General features: G+C 45.1%; 1 protein-coding gene across 4 annotated transcripts; it reads left to right on the top strand.

The window, feature by feature from the left end:
- Positions 1-788: 788 nt before the first annotated feature.
- Positions 789-21,387, top strand: LOC119023596 (PDZ domain-containing protein 4-like). Of its 4 annotated transcripts, XM_037105659.1 has the most exons (8): positions 789-3,463; positions 10,716-10,769; positions 12,284-12,594; positions 12,714-12,801; positions 12,894-12,992; positions 13,076-13,138; positions 15,043-15,144; positions 17,753-21,387. In XM_037105659.1, exons 1-8 carry the CDS (start codon positions 3,404-3,406, stop codon positions 19,766-19,768), a joined length of 2,793 nt encoding a protein of 930 aa, XP_036961554.1. In that variant the 5' UTR covers positions 789-3,403; the 3' UTR covers positions 19,769-21,387. The 4 variants fall into 4 exon arrangements, with proteins under 4 accessions (XP_036961554.1, XP_036961555.1, XP_036961553.1 ...); XM_037105660.1 differs by lacking the exon at positions 10,716-10,769; XM_037105658.1 differs by lacking the exons at positions 789-3,463; positions 10,716-10,769 and adding an exon at positions 3,489-4,592.
- Positions 21,388-22,041: the final 654 nt, after the last annotated feature.

Raw genomic sequence — 22,041 nt, 5'->3', positions numbered from 1 at the left:
TACTCATAAATATCTCCCAGGCCGGGCAGATACTTAGATACTTATGTCTCCATATTGCCTCTGCTGCCCCCCCCAAACACTCAGCAGGTCATTTTGATTACTGCAGAAAAGCCGTTGTTCCTCCGCCGATCTCTCCCACACAGTCATTTGCATTTTTCTCTCTCTTGGCTCTTTTCCATATCTTTCAATTCATCCTGTCACACCTGTTATTCACTTGCTTTTTTTTCTCTCCCCCTCTTGTATATCCCCCCACTGTGTTTTCTTTCCCGCTTTCCTCTCCTCAGCTCATCTAAATGCACAGCCAGTCATGAGCTCTCTACCTGCTGCTTTGGGCATTTTTTGTACGTTTATTTATTTTGTTATACTGGGATGAAATAGTGTAATCATCTATTTCCTTTTCTAATACCATCTCATAACAAGTCAAGGTGACATGGAATTGCTTACATACAAGGCGAGTGGTCCCATTCCCCCCCTGCATGTGCACCTTTTGATATTTCATTCACTTTTATGCGGCTGTGGTTGGTTTATCTCGTCCCGTCCTGCTCGAACAGTATGCAGCTGGCTCTCCAGTGCTTGCTCTCTCTTGCCTGCAGAAAAAAAAAAAAAAGGCAGAGAAGGGCAGGGGAGTGGAGAAAGTAAAGGAGGGAGGGAGGGAGGGAGAGGGTAGCAAATGAGGTGTGGGTAAAAATTATAGGGGGGACTGGAAAAAGAGAGCACCAGCCCAGCCCTGGATCAGGAGAGGGAGGATGGTGGGGGAGAGAGAGAGAGAGAGAGAGAGAGAGAGAGCGGTGTAGGATCCAGGCAGATTCGGCTGTAGTAGTAGTGCAGCGTACAGATCAGCAGGCTGCCTCCACCACTGGGGAACAACCGCCTTTTGTGTTCCCCCCCTCCCCGCTGCAGTGGGGGAGTGCATTTAACGTCGCGCCCGAAGGGGGGAGAGAGAAGCCAAGAAGTATCCTCCAATCAGCCGTTAGTGATTCCTCTCATCTTGTGAGGCTGCTGATGGTGATTTATCACTGACCTGAGACAGGAGCCGCGCTCTGCTCAACACCAGCCACCTGGAATACCCACCATGGTTTTTTTTATTTCTTATTATTTCTTTTCTTAAGCACAAACACCCTCCTGTGGATATTTCAACAAGAATGGCCAGAGGACAAAAGGAGGATTAAAAAAAATGGACCCACTGACTGCCAGTCTCGACTTTTCCTTTTTCCCCCTGCTGCCGACTGAAGGAGGACTAACTTTTACGAGGATTTAGAAGAAAAAACAGGCATTTTTTTTTCAGAATTAATTGTCATTTTGTGCCACAGACAGCATGACATGCAGCGGATGATCCCAGCCTCTCTACTCCAGTCATCATGTAGGAGAGGTGCTTGTGGTAGATTAGAGGTATACTGGGGATAGGCAGGAAATGGGGATGGAGAGAGGGGGTGACAGGTGGAGCACACCTGCCTGCTGAGCACGTCTGACACCTCCATGTTGCTGTAGCTCCATCAGCAGAGTTGAACTGTAACGTTGCCCAAGTTAAGATGCTTCTCACCGAGCGGAGATAGCTTTGAGTGTGTGTCCTGTGTGTGTGTGTGTGTGTGTGTGTGTGCAGTTTGTGTTAGGAGCCAGAGTTTGGGATTACGCCGCCTCTGGAAGGGATACAGGTGTAGTGGAGCCTTGAATGAGGATTAGCAGCTCTAACACCTTGTCGCTGGCAGCAACACGGGGAGCGATGGACCTTTTAGACAAGACCCGGGCCAAGTCCTCACTGAAGGATTAAAGATAAAGGTCTCACCAACATAATGAGACTTAAGAGGGCAAGCGAGGGGACAGCTGAGGAAATTCTGCAGAGATTTTTTTTTTTAGTTCTTCTTCTTATTCAGGTTACTCTGGAGGGAATGCAGACCGAGAGCTAATCTTAGAGGAAGTGGGACATTCACACCAATAGACTGAGGCTGTTTCTAGTAGCTGGATGATTATGATATTGAAAGCATGAGATTACAAGTTTGGGGCGTGCTTGAAAATATAAAGTATATCCACAGGCAGATTAAAATAAAGAAAAACCTGCTGTGTGAAAGGCAAACGCTGATGGTGCTTGTGATAAACAATCTCGATTTCCTCAACAACCCAAGCGAGCACAAAATCCAATTGATCCCTGAGTTGGTTTGATATTGATCTCAGCACACAGTCAGTATGGACTCTTGTCTGATCTCAGCTTAAGAGGTCACTTATTTAATTATAATCTGTCATTCTGTCTCAGCCTCGAAGCCGACAGCCAGAGTGCTGAGTGTGCTGCGGCTCAGAGAATCGATGGTCTCGTACTCGTCGTGTGATATGTGACGACGGATCAGATCAACAGCGTCCACACTTTGAGGGCACGTTGTTTACATGTCTCGTGTTATTTGGAGAGGCAGCATGAGAACTGACTCCTCCGCCGGCGGCAGTTCTGCTGACAGTTACAAGAAATGTGGCAGCCAGTGTGTGTAGTCAGACTTGTAGATGACAAAAAGAGGCACCTGTCTTGATGCGGGTGCAGGTGTGTATGTTATATAGGCTTGTATTTCTGGCACACAGCTTATCTTAGCCGCACAGCAGGCACCACCCAGGCTTCTCCATTTAAATTAGGAAATACGTTAGTACCTTTGTGGAAAGACTTGAGCGGCGCTCTCAGGAGAAGTTGTCTCAGCAGCAACACTCAGCAACCCTTCAGCGATCCTGGAAAGCAGAGGGCTCGGTAGGTGGTGAGCTCTGTGTGGTGAGCAGGAGAGGGGAACAGGACTGAGGCAAGCTGTTTGATAGCTGCATTGTTTTGTATCTACTTTGACTCAAAGAGCATCGCTGAAGGTGTGCTGCTCGGAGGTTTGCTGCTGGGAGAGGGAAAAACTGAGTTCAGCTGGAGTTCTGCTGGGAAAAGCATCTTAATACTGCAGTTTTGCAGAGGCAAGGTAAAGGAAGTAGACTGGATTATCCCAAGACAAGCAATGTTTTCTGCCTAATATACCTGATGACATAAGCACAAACCAGCAGGACCCTTTAAACCTACTTTCTCCAAGATTGCAGGCAAACTGGACATTTTTTTCTCCCCTTTTGCGATGGAGACAGAAACAAACACCCGTCCTCGCAGCTCTGAAACTATCCCCGCGTTTGAATTCACTCTGGATTACAACACTTGAACTGCAAAGCGAGAAAGAGGAGAACAAGCGACACACCCAAGCAAACTGTGTTTCCATCCTCAGCAGGGATGTGCTGTTCTGAGGAGGAGGAGTAGTGTAGCATACCACAACCCTGGTGAGCGAGGGTGGGGTTCCTCTCTCCCACCCGCCACAGACAAAGACCTTAAGAAAGAGAGTCCTGGAGTAAGAAGTGGTCAAGTCGGGGGGCATTTGCGCAGCCCAGCGCCGGGTCAGAAGTCACAATGGGGTGCAACATGTGTGTGGTTCAAAAGCCCGAGGAACAATACAGGGTCATGTTCCAGGTGAGCGCTCAGTCTCCTCTCCCGCTTCTCTTTATCTGCCTTCATCTGTCACTCCTCAGGTAAAAGTACTTGTCTCTAAAGTTTGCATTTTCATTCTGCCTGAACTTGGCCCCTATTTCTCACTCACAGTGATGCTGCTGGACAGTCAAAACAGTTGTGATGGAAATGTCTTCCCTCTGCAGAACACACTCATTTAATCACCGACCACTCACGCACTGAACTCCCAATAATCACATCTGAATATTTAGCGTGGAGATGTTAAGGATGGTGGAAGTTGTACTAGCAGCTCATTCCCGAACGAGTCAAAACATGAGCAGCATTGCATCGCGTAAATAAACCATGACGACGACGACGTTGCATTGAGTGATTATTAAATATTCATCAGGTGACTTAAAACAGCGAACCCATTAAATGTGACTGATGGATTCGGGCTCCAGACAATGTGACACTTTTCACCCCTTTCTGCTGCCTTTTGTGCAGATTCTGAATATAAATTATACACTTGAAGATACGTTTTCTTTTTTGGATAAATCAGCCCAGAAAAAAACAAGTGGAGATCACTTTTCTACCTCTTGAGCGAGGCTATTCATTCCTGTATTTAAACAGTCATTCAGAGATGATACCGCTGATAATTACGATAATGATACTTCCACTGTGATTACAGTGATTATAATCAGAAGAGGAGCCGAGCCAAAGTGCGTGAGTAAGACTGAGAGGTACACTGTAGGAGAAAAGTGGAGTGGTGCAGAGCCACGGAGGCGGCAGGATGGATGGGGTTTGTTGAAGCCGGGCTAAAGTGTTATGGGAGAGACAGGGTTGCCACGGTTACAGCCTCAGCACCAACCTGCCAACTGGGAAACACAGACTGTATGTGAGTAAGCTCGCCTAAAGGAAGGCTCGATGATACAGGCGGTGACCAGAATAAGTCCCACGCTTACTAAGCATGAAAACTGCTCGGCACTCATGGGTATGCAGCGCAACACTTTTAGTATCTGTGGCAGCAGAAAGTCTCAGCTGGGTCTCTGTAGCACGTCGGAGTCTGGGCCAGTTAACTGGGGGCTGCATCTGGTGCCAGAGGCGATGCCAAGACAGAGAGAGAGACAGAGAGAGAGAGAGAGAGTCCACAACGGTAAGGAGTCAATGAGGGAAATTGAGTTAAGTCAAATGACACAGGGAAGGAAAGTCAGACAGCTGTTCTCCCTCCAAGTCTTTTTTTTCAGCTATTTGCCCTTAGATGTCAGAAGTAAGTGATTTGAACACTTCGAGGAGCAGGAGGGAGCAGAAAGGCTCGGCTCCCCCAGGGGAAGAAGTGCCAGAAAAAAAAAAAGAACTGTGTGCAGTGATCATAAAACCAGAGCAGGATGGTACGTTCCATACTCAGTGACCTTATCTAACAGAGGTCAGCAGTGATGACTCTGACCGCATGCAGGTCAACGTCTTTGAAAGTGAAAATCAAATCACTCCACTGATCTTTTTGCCATGCGAGGTCAGCTGTGCCACTGAAGGTTGTTCCCCCGAGAACTCTCCTTCATCCCAGGAGCAGTTGCAGCCCTGCCAGACAGGAGCACCTGCACGTGGTTTGCAGACGGGCGTGGCGACGGCAGGAGATGTGTTGCATGATTTTGAAACATGCAGAGAGATGTCATGTCGTATACGTATGTGTGAGTGGTAGTTGTGTAAGAGGAAGCAGAGACTTTCTGGGGCGGTGGAGCAGCGAGTCTGCATATATTGTAGTCTGGTAAGCCTGAAACGACATTGCTGGCGGGGGAGCAGGGGAGCATGAGACAGAGGAGAAACGCAGATGGGGCTCTGAACCAGAGCCACAGCCTTTGGCTTTCCACAGACTCACTAGTAGAATGAGAATATATTTCATGAAACCTAGAAGTCTCGTGTGAGGAGCTTCTTTCTGTTCACAGGTAAAAGAAGTAAGAGAGGGTTAGAGAATACATAAGGCTGCCAAGTCATTAGGGACTGCATGCTGTTTTTTTTCTATAAAATACAATCTCAGTTATTACGTATAATGACTACAAACACAGCAGCTCATGCTGTGCAGATGGCTGATTAATCCAAAGATCGTGCCAAGTAAAAGATGGAGGTGCTCGGCGTCCAATCATAAAGAAACATCGTAAAAGAGGAAACATAATTACATTTCTCCCCACATTTCACGCCTTTTCCCTTTAGTGGGTTTTGCGGCTTTGAGCTGTTTCCCTTTGACTAACATGTATAATTACACCTTCCAATTAGATGCAGTCTACTGAGTAACCGTCTTTAGACAGTAAAATAGTGCATTAAATAGCTTACAGCAACATCGGGCTGTTAAATTTGACTATATCAAAACACTTGCCTCCCTTGCCAAAGGAATAAAATTCATGCATAATACATCGGGGCCTCTGCTCCACGTACGCTGCACACTGGTGGCTGCTACACACCCAATGGCATGTTTTCTGATCAATTCTGCCTCCTATAGCCCCGAGTTAAAAAGGCCTATCGTCGTTAAGGTGATGAATTAAAGATTTGCGTGCACATGAAACCATTCTGAGCATTTTTAAAAAACATTTTACGGTCCCTGACCCACGCACATAGTACACCTCTGCCCCCCCTCCGGAGCCCTTCAGCCGCTCCCTTCTTTTTTTCTCTCTCCCCATCGTCCCTGTAAACCAGGACTCTGTTTCCATGGCAACCGGGCATCATTAAACAATCGGAACGTGCTTTTTTATTCACAAAGACGGCCGAGAAAACATGCTGACGGGCTCAGAATCGATACGAACTCAAATGACCAGCGGACATTAGCCGGATAAGTGCCTCGTTTTCATTCACGGCCACTCTGCAGTGTGAGTGACACAGAGACCTCACGCATGAACGTACTGTACATGGGGAGGACAAAATAAAAGAAACACAATAGCACCACACAGAGAGCATTATATTGTGTTATATTCCATTCCATAATTTTTCCATTATTCTGTCTGTTTTATTGTCCAGCCTCGCCGCGTTGCTTTTCACCGCTGACACAGTTCTCACAAATACAGTTTCCCATTATTCCTTGAACTCAGCAGCAACACTTTGCTTCAACCCCCCCTCTCTAGAAGCTATAAGCAGTCATTGAACATATAATAAATCATGTATATAACACATCACTAAGTTATAAGACTATGTGAGGAGTTTAATAATGTTCAAAACTTCTCCAAAGAAAGAAATCTTTTATACAATTCCAACTGTTTTGTATTGAGATTATGCATCAGCTCACAGATGGAACTACATCAATGCTTAAAATTCAGTATATCTGCTTAAAAACACACCATCAAACCATTTATTAAATGTTTATATACTGCTTAATAAAGCTTAGTATATTTTCTTTATTTGCCTTTAAACTCACATTGTCGTTAATGTTAATTTTGGCAGCAGTTTTCGATTCAGTCTTAGGCTTTAGACACAGATACAAATACAATCAATTGCTTGCAAACCCACAAATTCACTTATCTTACTGCCTCACTAAACATTAGCCGCTGTGCATGCAGAATTAACATTAGCATGTACAGTCAGCTAACACAAGCTAGCAGGGCATCGGAGTGTTTGTCTGGATAGTTAGATAGTTGGATTAGATCCTCCCATCAAACAGCCACATGTCCTCTTCCCCTTCATTATCTTCTCCCTTCGGCCAAATTCTTAGAAAAGGTGTGTCCGACCCGACCCACTGCACTGAAGCCATTATGTTGTTGTCATTGATTCTGCATCACCTGGGACTCTGGGAATCTGCTCGCATCAATAAATGTCAGGGTTTACGTTTTTGACAGAAAGACTAATTGGGACGTGACCAAGGGGGGCCGAGACAAAACTGGGGGAAATTTTGAACGTCCGTTAGCCCACCGCTAACGTTTTAGTCTTGACCTTTCATCAGAGTTATTATTTTCGATAATCTGTGTTTAGCTTGTCAGCGTCTCTTCTCAGTCATGAAAAAGGTTGTCGATGATAATTTTTTAACACGGCATGAAAACATCTAATTGTCTGTTTATCCACGACAACCTGTCAGACTGCTCGTTCCATTTTTTTGGAGGGGGGCTCTTGTGCTTCTTCTCATGACAACACCCTGTCAGATTTCCCAGGCGAAATGCAGGCTGGTGTTTTCATGATACAGTACGTGTCTGGGCACAGCTGAAAGTGTCTGTCGAGTTCCTCCTGTTTCCTCTCCTGACTTGTCAGACACGCGGGGAGACAATGTCGAGAAGGATGCTGACGGACAGGATGTCACGCTCAACTCTGGTTTAAATAGGACGAGAGTGACAGAAAAAAAAAAGACAGATTATTGTGAGGTCACATGGTCTGAGACATGCAGTCCTCCACATCCACCAATAAAACAAATCTGCCTGTAATCCATCTGTTGTTCTAACTGATGAACGTACTGAATAGTGATGTGCACACCGCGTACTCCCACTGAGGCTTGTTAGGCTCGTCGCCATCATTTCAAAGAACTGTTCAGGCTGCCTTTTTAAATCAATATCTTCCCACTGTTATCAGTTTATAATAGGCCTGCCCCGTTCCCCTGCTCGTCCATTTAAATAATCCCAGCGATATCAAACAACAGGGGTTACAGCCGGAGTAGGTCAGCTCGTCTCCAGATTTAATTGATTTCTCTGAGGTGACTGCTTGAGCCTTCAAGGCCCTGAGAGATGAGAAAAATCAATTACCCAACAAGTGGAATTCAATATGTAGGGCTATCGGTCATGCAGGAGCTTTTTAGCATGAACACAGTGGAGATTCACATAATCCAAGTGTGTGTGTGTGTGTGTGTGTGTGTGAGGGGGATTTCAGATAAAGATGTTTGTGTCTATTTTGAGTTTTAGAGTCTCGTCTCCTCCTCCTCCTCCCTCCTTCTTATTCTTTTCTCATCTCAGCCTGTTGTGCCCGAGATTCATCTGCTCTTTAAAGGGCTTTCGGATGAAAACTAATTATGCATCAACCACTTAGTGATTTCCCACGAGCTTCCATTGTGTGCGTGTTTACATACAAGTGCTGAAACCCAGAGCCACGTTTTTTTTGTCTTTTTTTTTGCGCTTCCTATTTACATTCAGCCGGCAGTTCCTCGAAAGCTTGTATTCTTTTCCTCCTGCATCGTTATCCCCTCTTCACCTCCCCTTTTCCCTTTGCTCCTTTGCTCTCTCCGTCTCTTCTACACTTTGAACTCTTTACATCTCTTTCATCTCACCCACCATCACCCCCCCTCAGTCCCCACCCTCAGCATCCACAGATACCACCACCACCACCCGACCCCCTGCTGTGAATTTCATATGCCTTGTCTATTTTGTTTTTTTTTGTTTTTGCTGAATTTCAATTCCATTCTTAACTCAAACACGGGGGGAACAAGGAGTGGAGTGTGTTGAAGTTCACTATTTGCGTGTCGCTCACAAACAGCGGGTGTATGTGACGACCTACTAACCCAGAGATAATGGAGAACAGCACTTGGCGAGAGTGTAATCAGGTCAGGGCCAGAAATGGCTGAATAACCACCATTACCCCGCGTGAAGTCATCTTCAAAGCAATCTCAGCACCTCTCATTGATAATGAATGAGAACCCCTCCCCTCCTCTCTGCGCTCGCTCAGTATTCATACCTGTCACTCACGACCACGGAGCTGCTTTCTCTAACCGCCACGCTCTGATCCTGGAGAGCGAGCCGAGCCGTGTGGTCATGGAACACATGCAACCCCTTTTTGTTTGGCTAGAAAGGTGCGAGATCAAATTAAGAAAAAAAAAAAAAAAGCAATTTGGTGAAAGATGTTCAGGTGTGTTTTTCTGCAATCTAACATGTGTTCAGCCGCACAGCGTGCTCTCCTCTTCATCGACAACAGGCCCACGTAGGGAGGAAGCATCTTATTTGCCTCCAAGAGAAGAGGCTCATTAAGAGGGGCGACAAGATTTATGGGGGGACATTAGAGTGCGGAAGGACGAAAGCACACAAGGAGATGGAGAGGCTGAAATAGATTTAGGGGTAAAAAAAAAAAAAAAGAGGAATTGTCTCTATCTCTGGAGAAGGGACGGAGCAGACAGATCTGCTGAGGCAGCACGGCGAAGGAAAACTGAAGAGAGGCGAAGCAGGAGTGGCCGTGGGTAGAGAGGGAGAGAGGGGGAATGGATGTGAGGAGGGCTACACCAGAGGGGGGAGGAGGAGGAGGTGGTGTTAGAGAGAACTAGAATATATATATATATAAAGAAAGAAAGAGCAGGGGCTGAAAATGGCAAGAAAGTTTTTGTGCTTGACTGCACAGGGGAACATTGATTTGACATGCAATTACTGGAAGGGGACAAGAGAAGAGAGAGGCAGCGGGAGAATGAAGCGGGGTGGTGGTGAAGATGTGTGGAGTCGCAGACAACCAAGGTCAGCGGCTGAGAGCAGCAAGAATGAGACTCCGTGGAAGGCTGTCTGGTTCAGGAGCTGCCTGAGACTCTCGTCACGTGGCCGTCTGCCTCCTGCGATGGAATCAAGAACCTTGGAATTGTCGTCGGTCGTTCATTTGAAAATGTGGAAAATGACTCAAATTCTGGATACATTCAACCGTGCAGCTGTGTGAGGCTTTCACTGAAACACAGCGGTGGTTTGAGCTGAATGCTAACATGCTCACGCTGACATCTGTTCACACCTGTTTTCAGCAGAGCCGCAGTAAAAGATTTGTTTCTGACTCTTTAAATTTCATTGTCAATAAATTCCCTTTTGGATTGGAAATAAAATTCCACCTTGAGTATTTCCAGAGTTTTGCAGCCCTTGTCAGGATAAAAAAAAACATTGGGATGCTACATACGATAACTACTGTATACATACGAGGACTTTTTTTTAAATGAACTATTAGTGTCGACAAATAGAAGAAAGGGAAAACAAATAATGAAACATACAAATGTTTTATTTCTCCAAATCAAAATCCCTGAAAGCCTGATGTTCAGCACACATTACATTATGCTACATTTTCAAGTGAAGCTCTCTGCTCATGACAGCTGAACTAGTTTCTCCAGAACATGAATAAGTTTTTATTATTTGAATATATCGTCAGACAGGAACAGCAGCTTCTAATCCACACAAAAAGATAAGAGTGTGTTGTCGCAGGAGCGCTGAAGACTAATGTACTGCGGAAACTTGTTTTCATCTCCGCCTCGGGAGAAGAAGTTCTCACTGAGCCTTTTTTTTTTTTTTTACCATTATTCCATTGATTCACAGTTGTATCAACTCTAACGGCGCCTTTTCCCTGCTTTCTCTCCCTCTCTCCACAGAAGGGTCACATAAACAACATGTTGTGCTCTTTTGAAGCCGACGGTCGATTAAAGGTCTCAGTATTCTGTCTTTCTGCTCTGCTGCCTGCTGTGCTGTCGTGTCCGAACCCTTTTAGATTGAAACCCTCCTCCTTTCTTGTGTGTCTGTAGAAACACTGTTAGCTGTGTGATGGTTTCATGTGTATTTTCCTAGCTGTCTGTTCACTAACACGACTGGAGTCTTTCTCTGTTTTAGGTGTGTGTAGCTGTAGTTCCCCCTCCTGTTCTCTGTGTTCTTGTGAGGCAGATTTGTTTCTGTGATCTAACAGCGTTCTGTCTGACGAGACTGCTGCTGTGGGTCTGTCCATCCTCATGTGTCCCTCCCGTCCTCTTACTCCTGTAGTCCTTTCACTTCTCTGCCCACTTTCTAAGCCCCCTGGTCTGTTTCTTGTGTGTTTTGCTGTTTCTCTTGTGTCGTCTGTAGGGTCGGGAATCACGGAGTAACTCGTGACGTGATTCGCGATCCGTTGCCCACGATGCTGCTCAATTATTTAGCGATACATCACAATACCTGTTTAACTGAGGAAGAAAAATGACTAATCATTAAGAAAAATGCAGGAATTATGTATTTATTGTGTAGTCAAAATGAGGATTAAACAATATATAAGCTACATTTACTGCCATGTGATTGTTTGCCTCTGCGCACCAGTCATGTCGCTGTTCCTAAACTACGGCAATGAATAATGTCCAGATTCTTTGCAGCAGAATAGTGATGTTGACCTTTTAAACTTTTGGATATAAAATGTCAACACTTCATCATTTTATCCTATTAAACATATTCTTATAATTATAATATGAATACTTGAATAACGGCTGCAAATTGTGCTTTGCGAGGTCACCGTGAACTCGACTGTCGACCACCAAAATGTAATCGGTTCATCCTTGAAGTCTAAGTGGACTTTTGGGTTTTTTTGCCGAATTTGAAAGAATATGGAAGAAAGAAATATGGAGTTCACAAGAATGGGACGGACAGATGGACGGACACACTGACAACGCAACGCATCTGGCCATCTGGCTGTCGCCGGCGAGGAGGCGTACAAAAGTGCAGCTCAGTGCCTCTAGATCACACACACAACATGCACCATCATTCATTAGGAAGAGACACGACTCACTAAACTGTTTTTAATCTGTGCAAGTTAAGTTTGCAGAAGTTTAAACCGCTAAGAAGTATGAAGACGTGACTCATAGGTATTCTGTCCCACCCCTTGTCTCATGTGGGCAACACTGGATTCAGAGGGATTTTTCTTCCGTATCAAAGCTGCTTCATGAAACAGTCACAGAATATGATCTACAGGATTCGTGTACATGGTCACTGATTATGACTTTCATCATGGCTACATTTTGTGCCTGTGAATGGTGCCAACGTACACAATTCTGATAAATTTTGTCACTATTTCAAGAGGTGTCTTGATACTGGGTTGTCCTCCCTGCACCACTTCTCCTTAAATTTCCATTTCCCCCTCCCCTCTGTTCCTCCTCCTCTTCCTCTTCTCCTCCACCATTTGATCTTGACTATCTGTGTCTTCCAGGTGAATGGGAAGGAGCTGACTCGCCTCTCTGGGGATCCCACCCTGGACATACGGGACCCCATACTGTCCAACATACTGAGGCGCGGGGCCCGCAGACGGGCGGGCCTAGCAGGAGCTCCTGCAGGGTTGGTGCCAGTGACCATGGGCATGGCCGACTGTGTGGACAGCTGCACTCAGACGGACATCAGCTTCCAGCATATGTTGACTCTGGGCAAGAGCAGCCAGCATCCCTGTGGAGCTCCACCCCCGCCCGACCCTCCGCCTTCCCCTCCACTCCCACCGCTTCTGGAGCCGTATCTCTTCAATGAACTGTGAGTGGGAGTGCAGTGATTGGGTTTGAAGTCCATGCCATTTTGTTCACACATCTGACATTTGAAGCTGCCCCCAAATTTTTCCTGAAACACAATGTCCTGAATATTCTCGTTCTTAGCTTCATGGAGCCTGTGTACTACGACCCCACTGACTACTTCGATATCACTCAGCATGAGGTGGACAGACAGGATGAGCTGGAATATGAGGTGAGAGGTCGTTCGCTTGTCTGACTCTGGCACAGAAATCCTCCCCGCTGCTCTCCATCTAACATCCTCAAACTTCTTTCTCGTTGCTGCAGGAGGTGGAGTTGTATAAGTCCCGGCAGCAGGATAAACTCGGCCTGACAGTTTGTTACAGAACCGATGACGAGGAGGACCTGGGGATATATGTAGGAGAGGTGCAGAGATGCTTATGAAATCAAATTATTATTCAGTCTTGCCGAGTTCTCTGTACACTTCAACAAATCCTTCTTTTTTCCAGGTGAACCCAAACAGCATTGCCGCAATCGACGGACGCATCCGCAAAGGAGACAGAATACTGCAGGTGCTCATCAGAATACTGGAGCTAGATCACCTTTATACGCTGTTACTGCATGAATGAAAACATGTTAACAAGACTACAGGGTTGTATAACTTGCAACCTTTTTTTCCTCATGGGTGACACCAAGTGACAAAAAAATTCAGGTTAGGAATTTTTTTTTCTCTACTAAAAAAAAGTTGTTTTTTTTGCTTTTTCACATAAGAGAGAAAAAAAAAATTTTAAAATATTTTTTCCTCCTGATTTTTTAAAATTCATGAAAAAAAAGTTTCTCCAGGGGAAAACATGTTTTGAAATCATGATTCCTGGAAAAACACAATTCACATGTTTCCACAGATGACAAAAACGTTAAGGAACTGAAAACAGATTATCCCGACAAAACCTTCTTTCACCAGTTCTAAAGTCATAAACACAGGAGAGAAAACTATTTATATGAGACTATAAAACTGATCACCAGAAAAATTTAAAATCCTCACTGGCCCCTCAGGACATCCGTACAAAATACAATAGAAAACAACAATAAAAATAAAAAAGAAGAAGATGGGGAACCATTCAAAATATAGACGCTAATAAGAACAGATGAAAAGAAAACACAACAGCGCTGATATCAAATAAAAATATGTTCTCAGCAATGATTTAAAAACAGGTCATGTGTTTGTGATCTCCTCGGGCAGCGACTCTGATCACCAGCCATGACCTCAGAACAACTGCTGAGGGAGCGTTAGAAGATCTCAGGTTGTGATTTGGAACTTGGGGAGTCATTAGCAGCATAATATACCCGGCAGCCAGACCCTGTTGGGCCTTTAGAGTTATTAAAAAGATCTTAAATTCAAACCTGCATATAACTGGCAGCCAATGAAGGGAGGAAAGCAGAGAGGTCATACGAGACCTATATTTGGTTTTAGTCGAGTTGCAACAGTCTGAAAAACTCAAAAAGAAACTGATTTAATTGTGTTAATATTTGTTAGGTGAACGTACCAGGATTTAATGAGGTTGTTGATTATCGGTTGTGAATCGAAGATGATATGTAATTATCTGGCTGTAGATTTTATACTGGTCGCCGGTGGACTGATAGACAGTTGAAATCATTACCTCAAAAGAAAAAGTAAAAAGTCAAAACACTCTATTGTCAATGCCGCTTTATGTACAGGACATACACAGAATTCAATAAACATAAAATATAAAAACATTAAGTATAAAAGAAAATACATGCAAGTACAACCTCTGTCGTGTCTGAGTTCAGCTGCAGAAAGTTACAAGTCATCCATTTTTTTCCATAGCAGTCGGGAAGTCCACGAAACTGTTCAGACTGCTGATGCAACCTGACTTAAAGGAGATAAGTTTCTTCAGCAAAGCAGCGACGAGAGACTCATTAAAATGACTCATAATGTTTCTAATGGATCCTTCGTGGCGCATCAGTAGGGCTAAAGATAAGACATTATACTGATGGAAAACAGGAAATTCTATATTGTAGAGCTATACAGATATATAGGAGCATGTCGTAGTGCCTACTCACTCATTTAGCCTATTGATAAGATCCACAATAAACTTCCTGAGTCACTTATTTTATTTCTATTCTGAATTTAATGGTGTTCTCTATGTTCTGTGTGTTTGGAGCATGAATGGGTTACAACCTTCATACTCACAAATGACAAATAAATGAGCTCCATTCTTAATATTAAAGGAGATTGTGAAGAGTGCAGCATTTCTTCTGAATCCTCTTAATGAGAGGATGAACATCATCATTCATGCCATTAGGCTAAAGAGAGACTTTCCTTTCAGCGTTGTAGCTCTAAAGAAGAACTATTTCCTGGATGGAGTGGTTTAATTGAATCCAGCCCCTCGGAGTAGAGGCCTCTTTGGTTATCTGGCATTAGCTCACTTTTCTTCTGCTCTCTTTCTCTCGTCAGATAAATGGAGTGGACGTCCAGGACCGAGAGGAGGCGGTGGCTATCCTCACCAGAGAGGACAGCACTAATGTCTCCCTGCTCCTCGCACGGCCTGAGATAGAGGTGAGGAAATTGGATACGCAGTCTTCGGGGAGCAGGCTGCAAAAAGCTTAGTCCGAATACTGACCTAAAAAAAAAAAGCATTTTCTCCCTCCTTTATGTAGCGAGAAAGAAGCACGCTTCGGTATGGAAAGGTAGCGCTCCTGTGTGGACACCTGGTCATGAGATTGGGCGGGAGACGGTAGTCAGAACAGAAAAGGGAAGAAAATTGGGGACACAAGAAAGAGCAAGGTGCTCCGCTTTCTCCTTTCCTGCATGCTGACATGAGGAAAGGAGGCAGAGAAGCAAAGAGGTGAAAAAAGCATGATGAGAACACAGATAGAGTGCAAGAGGGAGGCAAAGACAAATAGTGCTCGTACGCACGGTGCTAATGTGGAACCGCTTTGTTCCCCTCAAGGTCAGCCTTCCCTGCAGATGTGAGGGCACCGTTACACAAACCTAAAGCCCCTCTGTAGCTCACCTCTGGCAAATATCTCCATACAAGCAACTTGACACACGTCAACCCGACTGCATTAAATTTCACTGCACAAAAAAAAAAATGAGCTGCAGATGGAGACGGTAAAGACGAGGAAAATCTGTATGCCGAGTGCATTTGTACAGAAGGAACTAAAGGGCAGATTTAAAAGGCTCTCATTAAAATGGTCCCAGTCAAAGACACACACACACACACACACACACACACACACACACACACACACACAAATAACCTCTCCTGTGTTTAACTATGTCCTTGTATTGGGAGAGATGAGCACAAGTGCTACCTGACAAGATTTATATTGCAAAGGCACGCTGCCCACATTAAGATTCAAGTGAGAGAGGGGAGAGGACGGAGGATCATAGGAGGAAAAAATGCACAAGCAAGAGATTAAAGCTTGATCTGTTGTCTTCGGGGAGATGTAGAGACAGAGAGAGTGAGAGAGAGAGAGAGAGAGAGGGAACCGGAGCTTTTGTCGAAGAATAAGAATGAAGATGAAGATAATCAATACGCCGCCTCGCAAGTCTGCACACAGTCCACGTTCAAATCAAACCAATTAGCCCAGATCAACTGCGCTCCGAGGAGTGGACTGTTTACTAATTCGAGCCCCAGTGTTTGTGCTGTACTTGACCAGATTATTAAGGGGGGGGGGGGGGATGTGCCAATCAAAAACAGATGAGAAGCAACAACAGTGCTCATGAATTATTGAGCAATGTTCATCTCTAAAGCTCAGAGCACTCTGGACGGAAACTTCGTCTTCTAATTAAGAATACATGACTTGGAAAAATCTGTTGTTTGATTCTGAGGTGCCTCGTGTTTGCATGTCGTCCATTAAGATCCAAACTACTTGTTTTTCTCTGTTGACAGTTTACTCACACACAGCAGCAGAGTAGTGGAATGATGTTTTACATACACAGCACTGGCTCCATCTAGTGGCAGAGAGGAGCACCACGCTCACTGCAGTCCAGAAAGTGCTGCACTCAACATCAGACCTCCTGCATTCAGCAAATATAAACGTAGAAACAGAGTAACGTAGATTATGCTGTTTAGTGCGGCCAGGTGATACAGCACTTAGACTTACCATGACCTGGATGACTGAGAACATCAACATACATACAATAGTTTTACTTCAACAAGATGGTAAACAAAGTATATTTTCAGCAGCAGCATAACAATTAAAACGATTTAAAGGTCAACTTTGTAAGAAAATTGATTTTTTTGGGATGTTGGGGTTGGTTGTCATCCAAAAGCAGCACAAGTTAGGACTGAGACTCAAAATGAAGTGACAATTTAAACCTTTCCCTAAAGGTCCTTTTTAAGATAGCTGTAAAGTTTGAGGCAGCTAATTCAGAGTTACACATTTGGTTTGATTGGTTTGGTTGTTTTAGAATTCTTCCTCTTTGGGGAAATCCACCCTGAAATCAGCAAATGTAGATTTAAAGTGGCTTTTCTCTTTCATTTCCCAGAATATTGTTATATGCTTTCTAAAGATCCCTTCCAGACATGTTAAAATTACTCTTTGATCAATAATTTATTGATACATTTTACACAAGAAAGAACATTACCTCATTTATAACCTTCTCTTCCCCCCAGGAGTAATCCCGAGTTAGTAGATATTTTGCAGTTCTGCTGGATACAAAATGTCTTCTACTCCACTGACAAGTCCTCAGTTCTCAGTATATGTGCACTGGAGACTTTTAAAACACTACACTGGTGTTAGTTGTATATTAGACCACAACTGGTTTCCAAACTAGTTGTGATACCACAAAAAATGTCTTGTATATACGAACACGCCCAAGGTGGGGTGAGCGATTCTGTTGAAACACAGTTGACTGAGTCGCATTCCAAGGTTGTTGAATACCAAAGCTTGTGTTGGTATCTTGGTCTGAGCCACCGGTGTTTATCATTCCGAGGCTTTCAAATACAGCCAAACTTGAAATGAGACTCAGCAACCAACTATCTTTCTCCAGAATCTCTTACTCCAACTTCAGACACCAAATTAAGGTGAGAACAAAGAAAGAAATCTCAAGCAAAATTCTAACACATACTTTCCTTTGTCTTTTGTCTCTTTAACGATGAACTTCGACTGCAATGCCATATTCAACAACCTGTGTCTGATACACCTCTACCTGTCAGAATGACAACCAGCTGGACCCAGATGAACTGGACCTGGAGCCACTGGACAACGCTGTTCACCTGCCCAGCAGCCAGAGATTGAAGAACAGCACCTCTTTCCTGGGTGCTGGACCGGGCAGTGTTGCGGCTGGGGGTGCAGGTATCCATGGTCGTTCCATTAACAGGGATTCACCTGATTTGCTCCAGACGGTGCTGAGCAACAGCCAGGAACTGGACAGCGGGGTGGGCCGTACAGATGAAAGCACACGCTACGAGGAGTCTTCAGAACACGACCTTCTGGGAGACGACCACACCAGTGCCTCCAACACAAACGCCACGAACACGCCTGGCAGTATGCGCAAGTTTTTGTCCGGCCGAGGCGACACGCCACCCCTGCTGCACTCCCAGGACCTCCAGTTCAGCACTGACTCCCTCTTAGGGCTAGACTGCTATAATGGAGGAGGACTGGATCAGGTGGAGCGATTGGAGAGGGCCTACATGGCCGATCCTGCGAGGATGATGATGCCTGGGTTGACCGAGGAGGAGTGCGAGAGGTACAAAGAGCTCCTGGAAATCAAGTGTTACTATGAGAAGAACAGTAATGAGCTGATGCTTCTGGGAGGTCAGGGGCCAGCACAGGAGGAAGGGGGTATCTCACTGGATGTGAACAGGAACGAGAGCCTGACGCAGCATGAGATGGCCCTTCTGGAAGAGGAACTGCGTCACCTGGAGTTCAAGTGTCGGAACATCTTGAGGGCGCAGAAGATGCAGCAGCTGCGGGAGCGTTGCCTGAAGGCTTGGCCTCTGGAGGACAAGAATGGAGCAGGTTCAGGGGCTGGAGTAGGAGCTGGATGCTTGGACATGAACGGGTCTTTGGTCGGTGAGGAGCCATGTCACCACGCCCTGTCAGATATCAATGAGCTCCCAGAGAGGGAGCGCTCAGATAAAGACAGTACGAGTGCCTACAACACTGGAGGGGAAAGTTGCAGGAGCACCCCTCTGGTCAATGAACAGTACCCGTCACCCTCAACACAGAGCCTGGAGGGAGCAGAGCCTCTTCCCTCAATGGGTGTACAGCCTCCAACGTCCACCGGGCGGAGAGACAGAGGAGCCAGGGCCGAAAGAGGGGACGGGATCCAAGCAAACCTCAACCAGTCCTTCTCTCCTCGCACTCAAAGAAGAGGAGCTGAAGCCAAGACATCCAGCCCCAGGGAGAAGGTTCGGTCCCTGTCCAGGGATGCAGGAACCAGGCGTGGCTCAGATGGAGGGGTGAGACGTAACCCCAAAGAGAGGTCTGGTGGGTGCAGTGCCGAGAACAGCCCTTACCTGTCCCGCCGCCAGACTGACACAAAGCCACCTCAGCGCTACCTGAGCTGCATGCAACTGAGGTCTCCGTCCACCTCTGAGCGGCTCGGTGGACTCAGAGAGGGCTACATGGAGGCCGCGGGTGACGCCAGCCCAATGAGCTTGGGTAGCACATGTATAGATGCTGCCCAGGCTCCAGGTGCTGTGCCTTTACCCTTGTCTCCTCCACTGCTGCCCGCCTCCCCTCGCATGGAGTGGAAGGTGAAGATCCGCAGCGACGGTTCACGCTACGTGGCCAAACGGCCCGTGAGGGATCGCCTCCTGAAGGCACGCGCCATGAAGATCAGAGAGGAGCGCAGTGGCATGACCACAGATGACGATGCTGTGAGTGAAATGAAGATGGGCCGTTACTGGAGCAAAGAGGAGCGCAAGCAGCAGCTGCTGAAGGCCCGGGAGCAGCGGCGGCGCAGGGAGTTCATGATGCAGAGCCGTCTGGACTGTCTGAGAGAGCGTGAGAGGGAGCAAGGTGGCAGTGGTGGAGGGCAGCAGGTCTCAACAAACCAGCAGGAAGCCACCACCATCCTGGAGCTGTGCCACCGCAGGAGCCAGAAGAAGCGCAGCCGCAGAATCCTGGACAACTGGATCACCATACAGGAGCTCCTGGCTCATGGGACCAGGTCTGCTGATGGGAAAAAGGTCTACAACCCCCTGCTGTCGGTCACCACAGTCTGAGATTAGATCAGACTGAGGGTGGCAGGCAGATAAAGTGCCAAAGTGCTTTGATAGGACCCCAAGGACGAACACAAGCTGCTTCCAGACACCTCGGCACAAATATTTGTCTGCAGGGATGCAGCAACAATCTGAATCAAAAAGTCCATGTTGGTAATATTAATAAAATACTAATATTAACAAGCACAAGGACTCCAACCTAAAATGTTTAGATGAAAAAAAGCCCATGACAGACACTGCCAGGGTTTGTGTGTCCATGAAGACAATACATCTTCACAATATTGTCAAACTGAGTTACATTTCAGAAACGCATTCCTCGATCAGAAATGAACCCGCACAAGAAAAACGCCTCCCCGTCATATTCACGATGCTTTTTACCTCTAACATGAGAAGAATGTGACACTTATACAAACCTGTACCAGCTTCCAAGATTTTTTTTTAAAATCTGGACACCACAGTAAATGCACAAGACAAAAAAGGAATCAGAGCACAGATTAGCATTTCTGAAACATTCACATTCAGAGGAGGCCATTTAGAAAGTGCATCACACTCGAGACCTGTCTTCTTACATGAAGGAGAGGCGAAGTGAGGGATGCAGTCCAGCCATTAGAGTAGTAGTGCACATCTTAAGAAGTCATCTCTGCAGGCCTCTGCCTTTTTATGAACAGGATAGAGGAAAATCACAAAGAATCATGCAGCTGTGAAAACACTGAGAAAAAGCCACTTCTGTGCCATACAACTGTATATTTAGGACATTTTTGAAAGAAACATTTTGTGCCAGTTGCTGTTGAATCTTTTTTTTTTTTTCAGTCTTACCGTGTTCATGTACAAATGCTCCTTTGTTTTTGACAAAGGAAATGCAACGTCAGTGTCAGACCACAGACTTTTTGCTTTTTTGATAACAAGGAGCTGAGCGGTGCCTTCCCTTCAGGCAGACTTGACTGTATAGCACAATTTTCAAAGCGATACAAAAAAAAAAAAAAGGCTGAGCAGTCGACGTGGCTTACTGGTTTTTAATGACAGGCACATCGTGACATACAAGCACAGAAAACATTTGATATTGTGGTGTGAGCCGATATCAAGTCCCTTTTTCCTCCAGTTGCTATTTCCAAACATCCTGCTTTTTCCTGACCGATGAGCTCTGGTAAATATGCAATATCATTTTCGGTGTTGACAGAAAAATGCTGTCAGTTGGGTTTGCGGCTACATCCACTGGGGATTTCTTTTCAATGTTTCTTGTCATTCCTGTCAGATGTGTCATTTCAAGACTGGATTTAGTTGGTTTTTTTAATTCTGTGCTCTCTGAATAACTCACCAGTGACCATAACAGCCAAGAAATGGGGTGATTCATTTACTGAACAAAGAAGCTAATTCTTCATTTGGCTTACATGCATGTTTGATATTGAGACAAAGATTTGTTTTGTTTTTTTCTTCCGTGTACTTAAAGACTAAAAAAGCCTTTAACATACTGTAATTGTGGCTGTGTCTTTCTATGAACTTGCTTAAAAAAAAAATTCTAGCATAGAAAAAAAGAAAACATGGTGTACTTGTTGAATATTGTGACGTCCCAGTGTCTGCCATTTCACGGTGAAAGCTTTTCTAAATAAATGCTGTGATCATGACAACTGTCTTTGTACTAATTGTTGCTGTGTGTCAGGATGTTCATAATTAACTGTGAAACTCTATTTTTACCCATCTGTCACAAAAATACAGAATGGATTTCCATGAAAGTTGCACAGCGAAAGTCTCTCAGCCCAGAATAGACAACTTTTACTTCTGGTGCAGATCCAGATAAAGGGGACGAATCCAGGAATGTTCTCTCTCTCTTTAATTTTTCAGGAAATAAATGCACTGAACATTATAAAAAAAAAAGTGGGTATACAAATATCTCATCACTGTACCCAAGTGGAATTGTTCCAGGTGTATCTTCTTACTTTTATTCCCTACATTTAAAACACATATCTTTTATTTCTACTCCTTACATTTCCAAAACAGGCGTGTTACTTTCGTTTTAATGCACTCGAGGGAAATTGTTGATATATTTTGCATCATTGCATGACGCCTCCCCGACATCTCAAGACTGATTTCAACCTACCTATATATCACAGACAAAGCAAGATGAAACAACTCTAAAAGACGTGACGAGGTTCAGGTTCAGTCAGCTTTGCACAGATGTGGTTGGTAGAAATGTCCTTCACAGGGATAATTTTTGAGGACATTTCAGAGCCTGTAGCTTATTACTTTTACTTGAGTAAAGGAGTTTAATTAGTACTTCT

This window comes from Acanthopagrus latus, chromosome 7 (genome assembly GCF_904848185.1).
Source record: "Acanthopagrus latus isolate v.2019 chromosome 7, fAcaLat1.1, whole genome shotgun sequence".
In the NCBI taxonomy this organism is placed as follows: domain Eukaryota; kingdom Metazoa; phylum Chordata; class Actinopteri; order Spariformes; family Sparidae; genus Acanthopagrus; species Acanthopagrus latus.
This window is presented reverse-complemented; position numbering and strand designations above follow the sequence as displayed.